Source organism: Dunckerocampus dactyliophorus, chromosome 14, assembly GCF_027744805.1.
Source record: "Dunckerocampus dactyliophorus isolate RoL2022-P2 chromosome 14, RoL_Ddac_1.1, whole genome shotgun sequence".
In the NCBI taxonomy this organism is placed as follows: Eukaryota; Metazoa; Chordata; class Actinopteri; order Syngnathiformes; family Syngnathidae; genus Dunckerocampus; species Dunckerocampus dactyliophorus.
The window spans coordinates 1,500,103-1,523,085 of NC_072832.1; the positions used below are offsets into that span (position 1 = coordinate 1,500,103).

General features: G+C 44.8%; 1 protein-coding gene across 2 annotated transcripts in view; it reads left to right on the forward strand.

Moving 5' to 3' along the window:
• LOC129193822 (uncharacterized) overlaps positions 1-22,983 on the forward strand; it is an 89,104-nt gene that overhangs the window by 15,067 nt on the left and 51,054 nt on the right. The window contains exons 2-5 of one of the 2 annotated variants that reach the window (XM_054798505.1): positions 2,029-2,267; positions 5,896-5,950; positions 7,189-8,030; positions 10,068-10,204. In XM_054798505.1, the coding sequence (XP_054654480.1) occupies positions 2,187-2,267; positions 5,896-5,950; positions 7,189-8,030; positions 10,068-10,204 (1,115 nt within the window). In that variant the 5' untranslated portion in view covers positions 2,029-2,186. The remainder of the gene's footprint in view (positions 1-2,028; positions 2,268-5,895; positions 5,951-7,188; positions 8,031-10,067; positions 10,205-22,983) is intronic. The other variant, XM_054798506.1, reaches the window with a different exon arrangement.

Sequence of the window (22,983 nt, forward strand, 5' to 3'; positions counted from 1 at the left end):
TCCTTTATCATCACCCAGTCTCCTGATGTCTTATGTCGACGCCAGTCAGCCAGTCTGAGGGGTGCAGACTTCAATTCCACTGCATGTGCATCAAACGACCACACTTCCATACAGTTGTTGCTCCTTTTACCGCTCAGGTGACCACATCTTCAGCCGTACCTCCTTTTCCCCGGCTAGCTAAATGATTCCACCATGTTTAGTTCGCCACATGTTCAGACAAGGAAGCAATTTAGTCAGGTTAAGAAAGTACTCATTTGGCCCGTGTAAAAGTTTTAATTAATGGAAAAAAAAACCTTGTGGGAAAGGATGAGGCAGCTGTCGCTACACCAGCATCATCAAAACATCACACGAGGAACTCTCTTTTGGAAGAATGGTGCTCATAGCTCCGGTAGAGACCTCATGGCCTGGAAGAATGTATGCCAAGCCACACTAAAACACACCTTGTTTTCCTTTCCTTTGAATTTGTCACCTGCCTGCATGGGGATGTTCTGTATGCTCAGTGTTTCACTGCCGTACGAGACATGCATGCTGTACTGTGTCCGGGAAAAAAAGCAAAGCTCCCTCATAAAATCAGCACACGTTTTCTATTTGACTGCCTGGCCTGTTATTTAAAGAAACCTTTTGGAGTAAAACAGCCGAAAGTGTGGCGGTGGTGCTATTTACTTAGAGTTTTATTACCCCTGCCGAGTAGGTCATGTTTTTGGTGGCATTACGATGTTTGCTCGCAGGATTTGGACAAAATGACTTAAACTAAAAATAAACATTACAATTTATGGAAGGGTAAGGATGAGTTTTCTTTGTTGATCTTAATGGAATACACAGGAGATTGGGAATGTCTAAGGGAACCAGTTTGTGGTGAAAATGACTGCCGCCGACAGCACTGGCGTGGAGTAAGAGCAGAAAAAAAGTAATCTACTCCTGAAGTGCCGCACACAAAGGGGGGGAAAATTTGGCAAAACATGCGCCCCGGCTGTGTTGTCTGTGTTGTTATTTTTCTCACACCTCCACCACACGGTGGAGCTGTTCTTAAACCCCAAAGTTGAATCCCAGAAGCATTGAAATTTCTCACACGGCGCAATGCGTTCTCCAAAACACCAGCTGTAAACTTCAGGGTGTTTGGCCCAATCACCGCCAAATTTGGTACACACCTTTAGGGGACTGATGAGTACACGTGTTTGAAATTTGAGCAAGATTGGCTGGAAAAACGAGGGTGTCACAAGATCTGGCCAGATTAAAACATGACAAGATTTCTCATTCGTGGGCGCTAGGCCTGGGACGATAATCAGTTAATAAATAAATTAATTAATCACAATAAATGAAAATGAACTTGATCATTTTGCCCGCCTCGATATATTGCCATGGGCATGCGTGTCTGTTTTCCTCGTCTCTCGCCTCCAAACAGGCAGGAAGAGGGTTCAATACACGTAGAAGTCCGCAAGTGCGGTGGGCGAACAAATTGACATTTTGCCCAAACCTGACACCAGCAAAACGTACAAAAGACGCACTTTGGTCGCACGGACGTCTTGCAACTGGAAAAAAACAAACAGCCGTGGAGTTTGTTGGACATGCGGCCAGTCCACATTTGTTTCTTGTGCTTTTTGGTCACTCCCGTACGACCGGTGGTGACCTCGGCTTAACAGTTTCCACTTTACTGCGTATATCAGGTTTCTTGCTGCCCTCAGTCTTCTCTAAAATTCATCCAGAAGTAAATACAGGAGACCCTCATTCTCCCCACTTGTCGTTTGTTAGCGTGTCTCGTTCAATGAGGCGTAGCTTTAGCCGGTTTCCCACGGTACAAGTTGGACGTTACCCCAGAGTCAGCACAACAAAGTCATATTTAGCACCATTTAGTCAAGTATTTGACTTGTCGGCCACGTTGAGCCAAGCTGCGTGTTATCTATCTAGTATGTCACATGCCAACAAGGTGGTGGAATTGTTTGAGTACCTGCGTGGTGATTTTTTCATGTGATTAGATAACAAAATACCCCCCAAACATGAGGGCTAATTGCCTCGTCTCTCTACTCACAGAGATCGGCTCGACTCTTCTGCCTGATGGGAGACGGCGGCAGCGGAAGCTTCAGTCGACCCAAATTCGGACCCTCACCCAAGATGGCTGCCCATGGCCGTCGTCTTCTTTTCCTCCACCTTCTCCGCCTGATGAGACCTGAGCAGAGCGCCGCGTTACCATGGTGATCATTTTCTCCAAAAGCCTGGAAAAGAAGAAGGGTGTCAATGATGTAAGGCCCAAGAGCACCGAAAGACGGCCGGTAAGAGAAGCGAAGCTAACCTTAAAAGTTGAATAAATGCAGTACAGTTTGGAATGTGGGCTACATTATTGGGAACTAGAGAAGCACAGTTCCCCCCGTACTGTGTTTCACTCCAAAATAATTATCCCACATTGTTTGGATCAGTTTTTGATATTTTCTAGAACCTGTTGGAAACATGTCCTGTATTTTTCCCCAGTGCTCTGGCACAAATGCCGAAAATGGTCCTATCCCACCGTGTTAAAGAATCCTTTAAAAAATTCCTGGATCCAGACAGTGATCCGGATCACTCCCATAATGTAATCAGTTCTTCCATAACCCATTTCCGACATTTCCTGAAAATTTCATCCGAATCCATTCAGAACTTTTCAAGTCATTTTGAACACAAACAGACAAACGCCGGCAAAAACACAACCTCCGTGCCGGCAGAGGGAACAAAAGTCTCTCAAGTGGCAGAAAAACAGATATGTGCGACGTGCTGCGACTACAACTGCACTTTTTGGTTGGAATTTTGCCCATCATCCACAATCCTTATGTGAGACATGAACGCATCTTTCTCTTTCCTGTGCGTTCCAAATAGAGAACAACTGCTCGCACGAGTTCCGCCTATAGAGTCCTCTATTAAAAAAACACCTCCAAAAAGGTTTTATGGTTTTCTACACATGTGACCATGGAGTGACTGGCGCATTCATGATAACGTGTAATATTTCAAGTATTTTGCAGTATTTTGGTTATTTAAAGCATCCTTCCTGGGCGCATTGATTGACAACAGCAACATAGAGAGACCGTCTGCTCTCCTTATTGTGCGTGGCAGACTTTGGGAGAGCCGCTGCCGACTGCCGCTTTTCACTTTAACTCCCCCCAGGCAGAGAATATACAGCAATGTTGCTGGGTGCTAGGACGAACACTAAGCCATTCTCATAGCGTTAGCATGTAGCACTAGCGCTACATGTTTCGCAGACAAAACGAGAGCAGAGTGCAACAGTATTTTTTAACGTTTGCACAGCAGTTAACTTCTTTTTACACTTGCGTGACAGTTAAACAGTGCAATAGCGGTGACACAACACAACCTTAGCGACTGGTCTTTGATTGTTTTTGCGTTTTGAAGTTACTGTTCGCAGCGGGTTCCTCCAGCTGCCGAGAGGGCGCAAACATTGAAACGTGCTGCTAGCGTTACATCATGCCTCTTCCTGCTTTGATTACGTAAGACATAAAGCACATGCACACACGCTCTAGCTTTGTTTGTCGTCAGCTAATGATAGCGATTTAGCCAAGTTTAGCTACTAACGTTAGCGATCGTTGAATGTTTAGCTCGTCGTAATGACACGACTGCAGATTGTTGTTTGCCTCTGTGAGATTTGCTTTTGTGTGTGCGTACGTGCCACGGATTACGGTTCGGACAGGCCGAACGAAAAGTTTTTATGTTTTTATGCAACAGTAAACATGTAATTTGGAGCGAGTTGCATGCGGTCCCTTTAAGATGCTTTCATTTAATTTCAATCTGGCTTGTACTGCCCATAAAGGCGACAGGTTGACCCTGGCACGGACTATTTCTGTTTTGGCTTTACGGCTTCGAAATCATGGAATGTGTGAATTGTGCCCGGCCTTTTGAGGTATGACATCATTACGCCGCATATGACATCGTCTTCCATGGTCAGGCGAGCAGCGTATGTAAGTCAGCTGAGGCTATCGTCTTTATTGTCAGATGCTACGTAGCCGTGAGATGCATATCAGCGCCTGAGGTCGCTGCATGTTGCAACAAGCGATAGAAGCCACGTGGTTCCTTTCTGACCCGTGCACTGCATGTACCTGTTAAACGTACTCTTCGATGCGTACACGGTATTACCTACAGCTCTCCATCTAAACGTATGGTATGGTTTCATTGGATGACACCCAAACACAATACACCGCATTGGCTTGTACTTTTGTTGTTGTTGTGGTGGTGGTGGCGGCCATAACCTCCACGTGAGTCACTGTAATTTTCCACCACATTTTCCTCTTTGTCCTTGGTGTGCACAGAAGAGCCACCACCCTGTTACACCGAGAGCGAGCAAAGACGTTTGATCACAAGACAGGAGTGTGCAGACAAACAGTTCCTCACGGGGAGAGCGTGAACTCAGTTAAACCTTCAGAATAAAAGCACTCCTGATGTGTGCAGTAACAACGCATTTACTGTATTTGAGTTTGCGCTCGATGTGCATAACAAATACACGTGCTGAGCCTGCTGACCGATGTGTCGGCCACTATGGAAATACATACACTTACATTTGTTCATATAGAAAAAAAGTGTTTTTGTTAGATAGATCATTACATACACACAGCATGGGTGTCCAAAGTGCGGCCCGGGGGCCATTTTCGACCCATGGCCATGACCCATTTCCCTGCAGAGCTTTCTAAAATTATTCAAGATCTGGAAAACAAAAAAAAAACAACCAAAAATGGAAAAACCAGCAGGAATTTTACAAGAAAAAGTCAAAATATTGAGAGAAAAAAGAAAAAAACGGTAAGAGGAAAAATAACGTCATTGCAGTTGCATAAAGTTGAAATATTAAAGAAAGAAGTTTTTTTTTTAAATTCATAATATTATTAGAAACAAAAAACAACTAATAAAGTTGTCGTTTTTGTCAAATTTGGTTGTGGAGAATAAAGTCAAACTATTATGGGAATAAATTCAGAATTACGAGAAGAAAATTTACAAAAAGAAGGTTGAAATAGCTGATCAATTAAAAAAAACATTAGAAATGAAAAAATAAAGTCAAACTATTAAGAGCAAAAAGTAAGAGTTTTCGGAGAATAAACTCGTAATAGCATGAGGAACAGTAACGTCATTTTAGTAGCATAGAGTTGAAATATTCAAGAAAAATGTTATTTTTTAATGTCATAATAGTCTACAAAATAAAGCTGCAGTTTGTGGAACTAATAATATTATGGGATATTAAAGGCTATTAAAAAAGGGATATTAAAAAAGATATTAAAGCTGTACTATTCCGAAAAGAGAATTTATGAAGATTATCTGAGAAGAAGGTTCTCAGCATACCTACATGAGTTGCTTTACAAAATATCAAAGTGGCAAAGTGGCACCCGTTCCTTTTTCACTTTGTGGCCCTTGGTGGAAAAAGTTTGGACACCCCTGATATACAGTATACTGTATATTAAACGTGAGTACTGACTGACATGAAGCATTGCCTTTCTCGCTTTCATTTAGCACAGCAATTCACTGGAATGTACATAAAAGTTTCTTTTTTTATAAATACATCGTTGCGGATGTAAAGACAGAAGAAACATTTAAAAATGGAGGCAGACGTGGAGAGCGGAAAATATGTATTTTAAGACAACATGCCCGAACCACACTGATTTTATGGTATAATATAGCATTTTTACACACAGTCGGTTTGGAATGGAATGGAAGAAATGTCTCGTTGCGATCCACTCTAATGCGGGACTTTTTTGGTATGCTTTCCAAGCAAGTGTGCAAGGTAGGCACGGCACATGACGACCACACTTGACGGTGATCGTTCCGCATATGAAGAGAAAGCAAACACCTAAGAAAGAAAGAAACAGACTTTATCCCTCGTTAAGTAGTGGGAATTTTTCATTTTCCCTCATGTCAATGTCTGTCACTTCTTTTCAGCGTGAGCTCCACACCATGAGCAGGGGGACGGCCCTCTTCTCTTGTGGAACTGCTGGTGAGTCACTTGGCTTTCATGCACTACCGTATTGCTCTTCACCTTTTGGCCGCAGTCAAGCATGAGAGACGCCAGTTCTGCCAACATGAAGGGAATATCCCTGTGCTGCGTGTGTCGGGCTTTTTCTTTAGCTTTTTTGCAGGACTTCAAAGATGCATGAGGGACATCGACGACATGAGATGAGCCCCCTTGTGTTACGCAGTTCTTATTGACTTGAAAGGGTCACTGACATGATTTTTTAACTTAGCTTAAATATGTTCTACAGCGGTCCCTCACTCTATGGCAGACTCACAGAATTGTTTTTTTTAGTGCTTCTTTTTTTCAATTACAGCGTGTGAACACTGTTACAGGCCGAGCCTGGCCCTTTAAGAAGAATTGCATCGTGTCTCTCTCTTCCCTCTCTCGTCTGTCTGCACCGCCCATTGTTTTCTGCGTCCTGATTGGCTGTAGACCATTGTCAATCAATCTCCTTCATGCCGTCCTGCCGTGTCTCCTGTGTCATCGCTAGCTTGCTCGCTTGTAAATGACTCTTCGGTTGGTCTGCAGCAATATGTTTTAACAAGGATACAAAAACGCTACAGGACGAAAAGGCACGGTCACAGGAGTGAAATATGCGTGAGTGACTTAATCATTTATTGTGTTGATCATTAAAAGGTAGTAGTTGTGGTGACCATGAAGGAGTAAGATCTCAACACACATGGAGAACACACGACGTATCTGAACATGCATTGGCTGCACTGATTGCGTACAGTCTGTGAGGTGCACATAGGAGTTCGCAAGTGCGACGTATGAAAAAAATTGGCATTTTGCCCAAAGCTGACACCAGCAAAATGTAGGAAAGATACACATTGGCCTTCCGGACGACGCATGAAGACGTTCAAAGTGCATAAGTTTGAAAAAACATAAGCGCCCGTAGAGATTGTTTGACATGACCCGAAAATCAGCACATCGCACACGCGCCCTCCGGACGTTTCTTGCATTTTTTTGCACATAGACCGGTTGTGACCTAGGCTTAAAGGAGGACAACAGGACTAAGGTCTGCATTCATGCAGACCCCCACAATGGCACAACTCCACCGGGCATTTGCTTAATAAGATGCTGGCATGGAAACGAGCGTTTCTCTCCAAAGCGCCATCGCCAACTAGTGGCCTGGCATGCATGTTACAGCTTTTTTGAAAATGACCTTGAACAGGGACCGTTTGCACAACTTTTCACACACTTGTTGTCACTTTTTGCAGAGGCAGACAGATGGCTGAACCCGGGTCGAAGCTTCCAGTCTGCCACCAGCCTCGAGAGCCTGTGGGATGTGATGCCCGAGCCGGGCAGCCGCCCCTGGGCCAGGGAGCCGGGTGGCGCCACCGCCATCACCAGCCTGATAAGAGATCTCAACCTGGGTGATGCCTCCATGACCAAAGCACACGCCGCCTCTTCTGCCACTTCACACTACACCACTACAGCCGCCAGCCAAGCCCCCGTGGCGCCGCCCAGCAAGCGCCAGTGCCGCTCTTTGTCCTTCTCAGATGAATTTGGTGGCTTTCGCTCATCATGGCGGCCTCAGGGCTCTAGAGTGTGGACAGCGGTGGAGAAACGCAGGTGCCACAGCGGCGGGAGCGTCCGTGCTGGTGGAGGGTTCCTCGGCGGCCATTTCCCCGCCATGCAGCGCAGCTGCAGCTTCACTTTTCCTTCACGCACCAGCATCCCCACAGATGGACCTTTGGACCTGCCCTTCTTCAGCCAGCGACTGCCTGTCCACCCTCACTTCACTGCCTCCCCAGTGTCCCCCATCTCTCCTCCCTCGCATCCCCCGCAGTCCTCCCACTTCCTCAGACCTCTCTCCCTCTCCCACGAGAGGATCAGCCTTCCCGAACTCCAGAGGGAAGAGGCTTCGGAGGCCAGCTCTCCAGACTCCACCCCAGAACTAGGGCGGCGGTCGGTCCAGAGAGGCGATGGGAAGGGGTGTCTGTCTCGGAGCAGATCTCAGCCTTGTGTGCTGAATGATAAAAAGATCGGAATGAAGCGGAGGAGACCGGAGGACGCCCAGGAGCAGCGGCCCTCTTTGGACTTGGCAAAGATGACTCAGGTGAGTTGGAATTGTAGAACATGCACAGGCAAACACCTGCATGCAAACACTGGATTTGTCTCATAACCAGGCTTGAGGGACACATATGACTCTTAGAACATCATTAAAAAGTCACTTTTGTATAAATCGGGGACCTGTTTCTGTCACATAGACGATCTTTGAATCCAGTGTCAATCCAGTTTTACGACTAAATGTTGAGAAGTACGCCATCTGAGACGTGAACGCTGAGGGAGTGCTGCTTGCTCAAGAAACATGCCTCATGTTCAGTCATGCTGCCCAATGCCACACTCGATAACATTTCATTGACTGAAATGACGTCGGGTAAATGGCCAATCCAAAAGGTTGGGCCTCCTCATTTGCTTATTGACGGCACCGATCTGGCTTTTATCACAAAGGCACAGCGAGGAAAAACTGGTGATTGAACAAAGAAACAACATATGTTCAGTTAATCCTTGGCAATCAGCGGAACAGCCAAAGATTTTAAATCACCCCTGACTACACAAATAGAGCTCAAGGAGTATTTTAATAGTATGTACTCAGTGTTGCTTTAATCTCCAACGGCCGGAGAGATACCGATCTTGAACAACTCTTGAAAGAATCTCCATATACCATAAACCAAATGACCGTATGGCAGACAGCCAGTAAGATTAAAGCTGTACAATGGATTGGTAGTTTCACTGTAGTCTCTCATACTCCTGATGTATTGCCCATTTCCTGGTCTCCTAATAGAAAGTAGCATCAGCTTATTCCGTCACCCTCCCTTTTCCTTTTTCCCAAGATTTGTGTCACCCTCAGGACCACGCTAGCCAGCAGGAGTTGGATCACCGAGGCCGATCCAGCAGTGTTTCCTCTAATAATCATGCCAGCTGCGAGGCGGGGGAAACAGGCGCACGTCAACACGTCCAGTCGTCAGTTTGACGTTACCTCTGCTCGCAGGAATGCTCCTCTGCGTCACACGCTCCTCGGCCATTCTTTCGTAGATTTCTTTGGGATTAACAGATGGAGATGTTGGTTCTATTCAGGTTCTTGTGTGCAAGTTGTCTATTGACGTTTGAGAACCTGGTAGTGCTGAAAAGAGTTGTTCATTTGAAACTAGTAGATACTCTATTGCACTTACCCAATATCATGGCAGTGGTGCATTTGGGAATTTGGCTGATAGCTTCCTCTACCACCTCAGTGAAGGTGATTGTGGAATCTTGGGCTGCACAGCAAGTGCCGTAAAAGTGAGCACGCCCCTCACATTTCAGCAACCACTTTTATTATACTGTATCTTCTTAATAGCTGGTGGATGTTCCACACCTGTGCTCCTCCACATTCCTTCCTTCCTTCCGCTTAGGATGCCCTGAAGGTGCTCACTTGGGTTCAGGTCTGGAGGAGACATATTTGGCCACTCCATCGCCCTCACCTTCCTCAGCAAAGCTCTTGGAGGTGTGTTTGGCCTCTTTATCATGTTGGAAAACTGTTGTGTGGCCCAGTTTCTGCTTCACAATGTCATAAAACATGATGGAATTCACGTTTCTCATGAATTGTTGCAGCTTCCCCCGTGCTGGGAGCACTCGAACAGCTCCAGACCATTACCCTACCACCATCATGCTTGCATGAAGGCAAGACTCACTTGTCTTGCTTCTCGTGTGTGTTGCCAACTGTTTAAACAATAAAGGCTGTGTGTTGACTCATTTTCAGTAGATAGTAAATCTACACTGAATACCAACTCCTCAGAAGCAGCGGTTCGCAGCTGGTTTGGCTGCAAGGCCCACCGTCACCACTTGAAGACAAGTGGCGAACTAAATAGCAATTTTTTTTAACTCAAATATCTTATTTTTAAAGGCTTTTTGCAACACAACGTGAGCTGCAGCGGTCCTCTTCTCCAGCACATATCTGCAGCTGTGTGTCGGACAGAACCACTCAGTGTCCTTCCCTAACGCTCAAGCTTCACAAGTTTGCCCATAAACATGGCCCGCACCCCATAACGGCACAGACAAGATCACCAGACGCATTCATGGACATCGGGTCATTACATGATTTTTTTTTGCCCAGGCACAGAGCAATGACCCACTGAAAACAGCTTTGCGACCCACCAGTTCAAAATCAGTGCTGGAAAGTAGAGGTTCTCAAGTGCTCTCAACCTGGCACCCACATTCTCAAAGGGTCATTAAGCTGCGACCCACTTTTATGTAAGTCATTTTAAATGTATTTTTATTATTGTTTTACTTTTAGTTAATGTCGTTTTTATTCATTTTTTTACATACTTTAAAGTCATTTTTATTTTCATTTATTTTTATAATTTTAACACTTTTATTTGTCATTTTTATGTTTTTTTACAGTTAATTTAAGTCATTTTTCAATACTTTTAAGTCATTTTTCCCCCTTCCTTTATTTATTTATTTAGTCCTAGTTTTATTTCAGCCAAAGCATGCAAATGTATTTGATTTTTATAAAATCACCTGTCATCTTTTGAAACATGAGTACACATAATTACACGTCCAAAGTGCATTTTAGAGGAATTTGTTAAAGCATTTTGTCAAGGAAATGAGGACGAACATGATAACTGCATGCATACAAATAATGCATAGATTACAATTAAATACCAAAAAAAACACAAAATCAGATATTTCATTTCCAACTGTGCCATGAACATCTACCAGGAGGAAGATGATGACAATTTCGGTCTGTTTTACTGCAAAATAAGTCAGACATGAGTTGTGTGTTACATATTGGAATGTAATGCGCAAGCCACCGGTTGAGAAGCACTGCTCTACATACAGTATACTACAGCGTACTACATACTGTAAACTACAGTATACTACAGCGTACTACATATACTGCAGTGTACTAAAGTATACTGCAGTATATCCAGGTTATATATTCACTGATTGAGAAGCACTGCTCTACATATACTACAGTATACTACAGTGTACTACAGTGTACTACAGTATACTACAGTATATCCAGGTTTCATTTCTTTTGCGCTGCCAAAAAAACAGCTTCTGAAATGTGGGGGGTGTACTCCCTTGGGTAAGATCCTGTATTTCATGCTCGCCAGTGATAGCTCGTCCATCGCATTCCTTGAATAATCGCGCAAGCTCACTCCCCTGTCCGCTCTGTTGTTTGTATCCCTTGCACCTTGGCTCGCCATTGTGTTTTTTCCTCCCCATCGCGGCTGTGGAAAGCTGTCGGACAAGAGAGCCTTATCTCACATTGCTAGGCCCGCCTCTGAATGACTGTTGACGCGGCGCTGGCTTCGCTTTTGAGGAAAAGGACCATTCCAGAATGATTTAAGACTGCAGACTTGAATGAAAAATTGCAGGTTGTCTTTGGCTTTCGTTGTGTTCATGGAACGGTTAGGAGGGCTGGTTATTCATGCAAGGAAGCCAGCCGTCGTACTCCTCTCTATTAATACAGTCACCCTCCGCTCGCCCTCACGCTCCATTCCTGGGATGGCAGACGTGGCGATCATAGCTGAGTGGCAAGCTCGGCGGGCGCATGGGAACATCTCACCTCGCCGGCCGCACCGTCCACCACGTGCTTTTGACGACGCGCCGCGACTTGCCGCGGTCGCAGCGTAAAACACGTTATCTGGTCTGTGTTTAAACTCTTGGGGCTTTATCTGCCGTGCATTCTGTCCTCGGTACACTGAAGACAAGTGATTGATGGCGGAGGTGTGCGACTGTGTAGTCTACTTGTCAGGAATGGGTTAAAGATTCCTTCCTCGCTTGCTTGTTTGCATGTCTTACCCTCTTTTGTTTTACAGTCTGAGGCCTGCTTGTGGGTTTTCCTTGGAGTATTTAGTCACAGAATGTTGTTTACTTGAATATCTGCTTTGACCTCATTTGAAGACATTCATCAATTCATATGTAAGACCCGTGTGTTCCACACTGTAGTGCCCTAACAGCCATGGGACATGTGTTGGAACTCCACGTACAGTAGATGTTGCATTTAAAACAACACTCTCCTTCCTTTTACGAATGAATCCTTGGCCTCCTGTTATACCATAAAGCGTTTAGCACTCATTTGCATTTGCTCATTGCCTGTCATTGTCCTGCTCCCCAGCTCTCCCACAGAGCACCCCACTGTGGGTACATACAGCATTCCCACCAGAGAATGACGGCACACACTCAATGTGGCATGTCGGACGCAAGCCAGCGCTAATTTGCATCTCATGGCGCGGCGCTTGAAAAAGCCTCGTATGTTCATACCGTGTTGCGATGCATTTTAATCAGGGGTGTCCCGATTCCATTTTGATATCGGATATCGGTCCAATATCAGCCAAAAAACAGTATTATTGATTATATGGGCCTGCATCTAAAATCCTAGATCTCGGCACTCTGATACAAGTAGTCCATTCCAAGCTCCGCACTAGTGAAGTGCGATACCACTGATTTCATTTCTGATCCGATACTGAGTAAAATTAAGGAGCATCCATTACGGGCGTAATGTTGGCTTTGACTTTGTGGATTATATCCCGTCTTTCTATTTCATTATTTTATTGTTAATAACTGGCAGGAGCAACGATTGCATTTACAGTATATGATGCGCACCCTGTGCTGTGGATTGGACTTGGTGGATTATTTCTTATTTTGTGACACGTCTACTTTGTTATCATGACAGGAGGAGCAATTGCATTATGATAACTTCAGGTGTTGTGCTTCATAAGATTGATCCACGTTGAAGAGTGAGACTTTGTAACGTCCCTGATCAACATGTCTGCTGATCATAAATCCTCCCAGTAAACACTTGCTAGTTTGGTGTGTCCATTACTAGAGTCACTTAACAGTGTGCAACGTGATGTCATGATTGCCTGCACATGTGTGCTGTGTTTTTTGTGCATTTATGGGTGTGGGTGGGGGGTTATGAAAAGCTGGGCAGAAATCTAACCCTGCTCCCCCTTTTTCTCTCACTCTCAAACTTCCAGCAGACCCACCCAAATCCCAGGCAGTCCCAGTGGGCTTTATGGAAAGCACATTGCGACCAAGCAGCTCTCAACCTCCCCCACTTGCCTTGCAAACCTTTCTGTCCTTCTGTCCTTTGGTCTCCTCCTCCTCCTCCTCCTCCGCTGTGATAATTAGTAGTCAAGTAATACCAGGGGGGCTGAACAGAGCGAGCATAGAAACCCCCTTTTCCACTCCAGTGGCAGACGGGGAAGGCCTTCCTCTACTCTCATTATCACCTGAAGCGCTCCCAGCTGAGGTTTGTCAGTCCGGCAAAGACTCCCAGCGCAAGCAGGAAGTCTATGTCCCAACAAATGCTTGTGAACATCCAAGTTGTCCTTCACGAAAGAAAGCTTTTTAGTGCAAAACCTCATCTCTATTCACCTCCATGCCTCCAACATCTGCTGCTGGGCCACTCTCGAGATCATTAACCCCTTCATGGCACTGCACAGCATTACACCACAGTGCACGGGGTGCCTTGCTTTTTGTCACAAGAGGAGCTTGTGCTGCTTCTTTTTGGCTTGAATGGCCTCAAGGTCAAGTGTTTGAATGAAAGGAAAGACAAGCCCCTGTGCCGGTAGCGATGCTTGCAGATCCTCAAACCTTGACAAAACCAGAAACAAGATACACTTTGCGGTTTTTGCGACTTCACACGGTTTCGTTTTTACTCCGCGACGGCTTTGCACATGTTGCCTGCATGTGCAACGAGCATTTCAATGAAATACACAAGGCAAGCAGCTTTTTGGCAGCCTCAAGAGAAACCTAATAGTGCAAAAAACTGACAATTACAGGAAAACCTCAAGCTGAAATTCCAGCCCTTGAAAAAACTTCACGGTAGTATCTCTACTTTCTAACCACTAAAAGCTCAGCACTCCAACAAATCATCCAAAATATGCTTCATTTGCATATTAAACTCAAGTGCAGAGCACATTTTGAACACAGACAGCATTTTTTTTTTTTACTGTTTTTAACAAAAATTGTTGATTTTTTTTAGGTATTTGTTGCAATAAAATTGCAGGAGAAAATGAAAGTTGCAATAAATCAGGGGTGTTTTTTTATTGGCCTATGGTACATTCTAAAAATATCATTTAGCATGAAAACTAAAAAACAATCAGCAGTCATTTTACAAGAATAAAGTGAAAATATTAAGAGAAAAAGTTGTAATCTAACAAGAAATAGTTGTCATTTTATGAGAATAATGTCATGATATTATGAGGATAAATAATCTCATTTTAGTAGCATAAAGTTGAAATATTAAAGAAAAAAAACACACTAAAGTCGTATTATAATGCCAAACAAACAAAACAAGACAAAACAATGTTGTCATTTTTGGAAAATTAGGTTGCGGAAAAAGTTACAATGTTATGAGAATAAAATATATACAAAGTCATAACATTACAAAAGGAACATTTACAAGAAGAAAGTTGAAATAGCTGGAATGTTTTTTAAAAACAACAGCAGAAATGGGAAAAAACAGCTGTAATTTTACAAGAATAAAGTCAAAATATTACGAGAAAAAAAGTCTTATTCTAACAAGAAAAAAGTTTTAATTTTACAGGAATAAACTTGTAATATAATGAGAAAAAAATAACGTTATTTAAGTAGCATACAGTTTAAATACTCAAGAAAAAATGTATTTTTCAAAAGTCGTAATATTATAAGAAAACAAAATAAAGTTTTTGGGGGAAAAGTCATATTCTGGGAATAACGTCAAAATAATATTACAATAAAAAGTTAAGATTACAAAAAGAACATTGACCACGTTTATTTAAGAAGAAAGTTGAAATATTTGGAAAATGTACCAAAAAAACAACAATGAAAATGTGGAAAAAAAGAGCAAAGACCTTACAAAATAAAAGTTTCACCATTATAAATCATTTAGGCTGAAGACGACGAAGCAATGCAAATACTCTCAAGGGACGTTACCACTGTAACGTCCCTTGAAGAGAAGTACTTCAGTAAATACAATTGGGGGGGTGTACTCATACTGTATACGCACACTCGGGTCATTTTCAATGTCCAGTTTATTCATAAACCGCCAGTTGCCCACGGGGTGATCCACCTGCTGCCATTTTTACACGTGTCAGTTCGCACAAATGTGTGCACGTCTTGGGAAACAAACACCAGCAGAGGTTCCCTCGTTGTCCCCCATCTGCTCCGTCCTGTGCAAGTTTGCGCTTGGAAAGTGCTTTTGCTTTTGTGTGCGTTCCGACATGTTGCACCTAGCTTAGCACCACTTTTGATGAGAACACTGGGGAAGTGTTGCGCGCGGTCGATATTGGATGTTTTCGTTGGTGAATAAGCGGCGATGAGAGATGATCAGCGCACGTCCTCGTCTCTGTCAAAGTAAACAACATGGGTGGGCCATGCAAGGACAAATTTGATTGGTCAGACAATTGACGTGTGCGCATTTCAGCACTGCTCGGGGACAAAATCGGTTGGCGAAAATGACAATGACTGGCCAAAACGTCTGGGGGAGTTACGTGGATTGGACAAAGTTCGTAATTTACGGGGATTGGATGAATTTGTGTGAATTGGTTGCGACTGCAACGTCACGAAATCCTGGAGGGTCTGATGTGTCAGACCTTTGACTTGTGTTTGTTGCAGTAGCTTCGTAAAAACAGCTGAACATTTCTGATATATAGAGGATCTTTGACAACCGACTTTGCAGTAGCTTCCTAAAAACAGTCAAATGCTCATGTCACACATATAGGACCTTTGACTAGCGTTTCTGCAATAGCTTCCAAAAACAGCAAAGTATTTCTGTCAGATGCTAGCATTTTGGCAGTAGATCCTTAAAAACAGCTGAGCACTTGTGCCATATAGAGGACCTTTGACTGGTTTTGACTTTGACGGTTTTCCTTGGTGTCTCTCTTCTATCTTTTACAGCAACTTCAGACTTTCCAGAGCTTGAGTTGCCCCGGCTTTTCAATGTTTGACAGCTGCCAATCAAGCCTGCCCGTATCGAACCCGCCCACCAGCCGACCGGACTCGGAATTCTCCGCCGTGTCCGAGCTGGGACGGGAGCCCCGACAGGAAGCAATGGGAGACGAGGAGGATTCTTCGGATGAGGAACTGGACAGCGACTCGGCTTGTAGTGTGGGCTCGCCATCCGGGTCGCCCGTGGGCACCGTGCAGGGTAAACTCGCCCTCTGGAAGGGCGACTGCAGCTCAAAGAGGGACATTTTCCAGCTCGGAGGAGAGCTGGATCTTGAGCAGATTGAGAGAAATTGAACATGTTATTGGAGATGTGGAGAGACTGTCTGGAGTGGACACTGAAGACAAAGATGAGAAGAATCTGAAAGGGAAAGAGGTTGGAAAGACAATGAGAGAAACTCTTACAAAGGATCAAGTATGTGCCTTGAACCTCCTCAACAAACTTTAGTTGTTTTTATTGGGGTTTGCTCAGGAGTGTAAACGTGAGGGTTAGTCTTAAAAAAACACAAAAAAACAGATCCCCCGCCGTCTTCCGACCTGGTCACCCTGTCCAGAGTCAGCTTAGCCTGTTGCTGTTGCTGGAAGGGCCGCCTTCTCTTTTTTTGTATCGCTCCAGATGGGCACAGGAAGTATGCTGTGCTTAGACCTGCCATTGACCTGACTCTCTGACCTGGCTGAATGTAGACTCAATAAGCTTTAAGACGTTGTCTGGGTTCACGTGGACATCAGTAGTCCGGTGTTAGTCGACCTGCTGCGCCAACACGTGGAATAACACACTGCCATCTACCTGATGACCTTAACCTGGACGCCGTCGTCGTGGTAGCACATGCAGTGCTTCTCGCGTGCATGTGGTGACGTTTGATACACAGTGAGCACATCCCTCATATTTCTGCATACATTTTATTGCATGTTCTCCAGGGGCCACACTAAAGAAATAATTCAGGTCAAGTCTGGAGGAGCTTCCTCAGCGAGGCTTGGAGGTGTGTTTGGGCTCCTTGCGTTGGAAAACTGCCATTCGGCCCAATTTCCAAAGAGAGGGGATCATGCTCTGCTTTAGAATGTGTCACATGTTAGAATTTTCCCCCCAAAAAACACAGCTCCCTCGTACTGCCCCAGACCATGACGCTACCACCACAACGCTTGACTTGAGGCAAGACATCTTCTTGCTACTCACTCGCGTTGCCCGCAGTATAGCCAGTAGTACTTTCTATAGCGTTGTCCTGGGAGAAGATGATGTGAGGGGTGTATCCCTGTTGTGACATCCTGGAGTTACTGAGCATTAGGAGGGACAGAATATTCCATCATCCACATAAGCTAAATGGCTGGATCACTGCTGTCCATGTAAACGCAGGCACATTCTCCTCACACGCAGGCGCCCTTGTGTTGTACTTTCTTCTAGTGCATTTGTATATTTGAATTCAACACACAATCCCTCAAATTAGGAGTTCCGATTGATCATGTTTATTTTTCTAAGTGACTTTTTTGTAACGGCGCTGTTTGTGGAGCGAGAGCACGAGGGCCTTCTTCTTACGGAATGGACATGAAAATAAATCTCCATTCACTACCGACTGACTTGTTTCATTTCAGAAACATCGGCTGTGTACACTTCTGGGTCAGTACTTTGGTGCTTGCAGTTCCAGGCCAAAAACATTAAATAATGAAATAATAGTTGGTGCAAGCTTGGCCGCACGTTGGGCATCTGCATGGAGCTTCCATGTTCTTCCCGTTCTTGCGTGGGTTGTCTCCGGGTACTCTGGCTTCATCCCACAATCCCAAAACATGCATTTCAGGTTCAAAGGAGACGCTAATAGTCCATGTAGGTGTGAGTGTGAGAGGGTACCCTGATACCCGCCCAAAGCCAGCTGGGACCCTAAGGAGGGCAAGCGCTGCAGGAAACGGATGTACGGTTCAACGCTTGGTGCACTTGGCTTCATGGTCACGCTGGTATTTTGGTCATGGGACCAAAGGCTGTGCAAAACAGCACATTTGAATAAAGTATTCAAAGTTTATGTGAGGTAACTCAAACGTTCCATACCAAAATGCCTCTGCTGGGTTCAATACGAAGGTTAGATTTGAATTCTTCCATATTTAGCAGTTTAGCTTGAATAAAAAGCTTCTAAAATAGACTTTGAAGGAGCCATTGTTTCACAAACAGAGAAACAGCACCGTCAATGCATTTTCTCTTCATGTCTGTCATGTCTGTGTGCGTTTTGCTGTCATTTTAACCTTGGTCCGTGCCATCCATCCATTTTCTTCCGGGCCGTGGGGGCAGCAGTCTCAGTATGGAAGCCCAGACTTCCTGGTCTCCAGCCACCTCTAAGCTCTAAGCTCCTCTAGGATGACCAAGCTCCTCACCCTATCTCTTAGGGTGAGTCCAGCCACTCCAGTCCAGAAACTCATTTCAGCCGCTTGTGTCCGTGTTTTCGTTCTGTTGGTCACGACCCGAAGCTCATGACCATAGGTGAGGGTGGGAACACTGACCCACCGGTAAATTAAGAGCTTTGCCTCTTTTTTCACCACGACGGTCCGGGACAGCGACCGCATTACAGCAGATGTTGCGCCGATCCGCCTGTCGAACTCACGCTCCAACCTTCCTTGAGATACTCGAGCTCCTCCACCTGCGGCAAGACCTCCCGCCAATCCACCATTTTCCGACTGATTTGGAGGCCTCAGATTTGGAGGTGCCGAGTCTCATCCCAGAAGCTTCACACTCATCTGCAAACTGCCCCAGTTAACGCTGAAGGTCACAGCCTGATGTGCAGCCTTCACATCTGAGCTCAAGCTTGCAAGCGGACTGAGACCGATTGTTCCGATCGCGTTCACACTTGGCCAAACAAACCGTACTAGCACAGAAAACAGCGCATCATACACGTTCTGCATCACTTACGCTTGGTCGATTTCATACCCCATCTCTCTTATGCCTCTCCAAGAAGCTGCTCCCTTGTCCAAGACTTCTATCTTCTACCGGGCCTCGTTTTAAGTTGCATAAAGGCTCATATCGTCCTTATCAAAAGGCGCCGGGGGGGGCTGTTTGCGCCGTAGCCATCCAGACGATAGGACAGATTTGTTTTTCCGACATGGGGGAGGAAAGCCCCAGCCGCAGCAATGTTTATGTCCCAAAACAGGATGCCCCCGTCAGCGGCGGCCTTTCCTTCGACGGCGGCCTCGAAGGAAGGTGAACTCTGACATCTCTGAGCAGAGGTGTTGGCTTACACGAACAAAATACCCTCACCCAGGCCTGGAAAATTGTTAGCAGTATCCGCCGCTTGCTGAAACGGCTGTGAAATTCAGACACCGTTATGGTCGCATTCAACTGGAAAGAAAATACAGCGGCCATCAATGGCCGTGTAGTCGCCAGCTAATCCCAAAGGTCAGTAAACCACACGCACGCAAATAAACACACACACGTTTCCCCTCTGGCAGGAAATGACTAGCGAAGCCAGGGAGAGCGCTAATATCTGAGGCAAAACTACTATAAATAGGCAGCATTGTAGACGGGGGCGCAGGGAGGGGAGGACAGGAAAGACTGCGTTACACAAACCAACAGCACCCTGGACGGCCTCGATTGCATGTGAGAAAACATTGTCTGTGTTTTCAAAGCAAACTTTGTTTTACTTTGTCAGCGAAAAGCGCTGCGACTTTCCTTCAGGGGCTTCAGACGAGGTCAAAAGAGTGACGTCGTTTTCTTTTCGTTTGCCTTTTTAGGCGCTGCGTGGCGTTCGTGTCCAGCTGGGTGCGAAGCCCGAGCAGAAGCAGAGAATCCTTGAAGCGTGACAGCTTTTACGCTCAAGATGAAGCGCTGCTGTTGATTGTTTACATTTGCTTGTGCTGGCTTTAGCTAGCAGCATATCGCAACGGAGACGTGACAAGTCGCACCGTCTTGGCGCTTAAACTACATCCAAAGTTCATCTTTCTTGCCAACTGATATGCGACTAGCATGACGGTATCCCGACTGTACGCATGTTTGCAGACACATTTATTATTATTCACTGTTTGAGTGACAATTATTTTCACAAATCGGACAATAACACACAGAAATGTCATCCGCGGAGGCGCTGCAGTACTCCACCTCACCTTTAGGGGGCAGGGCGTGTGTGACCTGGCAGGTGCTTGTCGCTGCCATCATTCTTCAGAAGCAAAAAGCCAGACAGCTTTTTTAAACTGCAACTTTATTGAAACACACCAACAGTAGCGTAGTCATATGTATTAAATATATTTTTATACTCTGTTGAACAAATACATTTGGCTGCAAAGATGTGGGATTATTCAGTGTATCCAAGCTCAACAGAAGGTGATCAGACTTTTACAACAAAGTAACAGGTCTTCTTGGAGAAGCATAGGGTGCATGTACAGTGATCCCTCATTTATCGTGGTTAATAGGGCCCAGATCCGGCCGCCATAAGTGAATCTCCATGAAGTAGGATCCCGTATTTATAAAATATCAATATAACATATCAAATATTTTGTGCAAAAGCTGCTTATGACCTTAGAAAAATGCTTTTCAACATTATTGTGCTGTATTGTGCCAGCCAGTGAATGATACAGAAAACTCTTTCTTGCATTTGTGAAGCTTTCTTTGACGTGCACGTATGCACGTGGTAACATACAAAAAAATTCAATTACAATCTACGAATGTACATTAGACGTGCTAAACGCAAGTAGCTAGCCACAACACGTTCCTAACTGCACACCATCAAGTTTACAAACATCAATTCAGAAATATTTGAGATCGCTTTGTACACACAGATACTCACAAAGACTAAAGTTTCCCGAGGCTAAAACGTGTTAGAGCAAATACAGCGTGTTTCTGATCTTTTTCAGACGTCGTTTCTGCCGTTGCTAACTTGCGCTTCACCGTGAGAGGAAAAACGTCCAAGATCGTCTACTAGAGAGACGAGCACTCACTCTTAATGTCACTGAAACGATCCTTTTTTGGAGAAGACATCTCACTTTCACTTTTTAACCATAGCTTTAATTTTTACAGTTTTTTTCCCATACATTTAAACGTATTTATCCCCCAACTGGGAACTCATTTATTAGTTTGAAACCAACCCAGAAATGAGGTTCCTGTGGTCGCCTTTACGCTCGTATTACCCGACACAGTCCACATAAAGGAAGCATTACATTTGTATTCTAGTTCATTTTGCCATTTTTATGGTGGGAAATTATTTTAGGCAAGAAAACACATAAAATTATCTTAAAAATGCACTTTTGGTTGAATAGTTTTTGCTAATAATAGACGTTATTCAACCATGAAACGGAATGATTTATTAATGAATGTACCTGAAAACCGCCATGGCCTGGCGAGCGCTAAGCAGCACTTCATATACAAACCGTTGGTTTCTTAGTGGGAATGAAATGGGACCAAGAAGCATCTTAAAACAACATTTTTAACAAAAGTGGTTTATTCTCTTTTGTGCAACCTGCATTAACTTAAAAAAAAATAAAAAATTCCAAAGGAGTCAGTGCCTCACCAGCCACGTACCTCACCGCACATCCCTGCCAGTTGGCGACGTCACGTCACACGGAAACTTTGCATTCACACACCAACTGCGTGCCCTTCCAGCTTTGATCCTTTTGAAATGCGTTCCACCGGCGCACGTGGGAGTTAAAAACGTGACAAACGTGAGCGATGCGTCTGCCCGGACGCACGAGTAGTGCAGCCGGCGTCCTCGGAAGCGATAAAAACACAAAACAACCCACAGAAGGGGAGAACTTTTGGTCACTCTATCATGAAGGACTCCGTGGCTGACTCATGCGGTGCGAGTGAAGGTAAAGTCATGTAAGGTAATTTCCCATCAATGTACTGACGCCTGGTGACCACAAGACTACGTATGACTTGTCTTTCAACATTTTTGGCCTAATAATAAGGCCGTAGTCGACAAAACGGCAACCATTTACTAATCAATACATTTTAGAAAAAATGTGATGAGTGAGGCAGCGGTGTTGGAACCGCAATGCAGCGAGGGACGCCTGCACATACGAAATGATAAATGGGCTTTCACTGACACAGTGTATAGCGTTAGTGAGTGTCGTGTTGCTAAAAGGGGTTTGATTCCTCGCACAAAAGCAAGTGAATTGCATAAAAACAAGACAAAACTACCAAGGACCCCAAGTGAACTCCCTCACTTGAAGGAAACACTCAGAGCTCTTAGTCCCCATCTGGGACAGCTGGCCTGTCCCGCCTTAGCCACACGCATGCTGCATGGAGGCGGTAAACGTGTGCTCGGATGCTCAGCGTAGTTGGACAGGTGGCCGGCGGTGTTATGTGTCACTGATTGACTATTCCCCACTGCAAGTTGCCAGAGTGCAACCCAACACTTTGTCACCATGGTTCCCCGTGAACGCCATCCCCTCCCGTCTGGCTGCCTCCCCGTCGCAGGGATTTACATCCTTACAAATGTGCCCTAATGACGCCTTTTGTTCGAGTGTCAGCCAGCAGAGAGTGGAAAGTCTCCGAGGATTCGTCAGATTCACACAGTCGGAGGGGGGGGTACGCTCACATGACAACCATCGCGTGGAAGCAGTAACGTTGTCGCTTTGCATCTTTCCAGTTTCAAACACTGCAATAGTCATGCCAGGCCAGTAGTTGGCGATGCCACTCAACTATAGCACGGGTCCTACGGGAGCTCATTCCTTAGCGGCCTGTTGCATGTTGACATATTTACGTCATGTTTTAAAACGTGGAAACGTACAAGATATCACGCGAATACTTCTTATTTGCGTTGCCAACTACAGCTACAGTACAACTACAACTACAGTACAACTACAGTACACCTACAACTACAGTACAACTACGACTACAGTACACCTACAACTACAGCTACAGTACAACTACAACTACAGTACAGCTACAGTACAACTACAACTACAGTACAACTACAGCTACAGTACAACTACAGTACAACTACAACTACAGTACAACTACAGTACAACTACAACTACAACTACAATACAACTATAACTACAGTACAAATACAGTACAACTACAGTACACCTACAACTACAACTACAGTACAACTACAACTACAGTACAACTACAACTACAGTACAACTACAGTACAACTACAACTACAGTACACCTACAA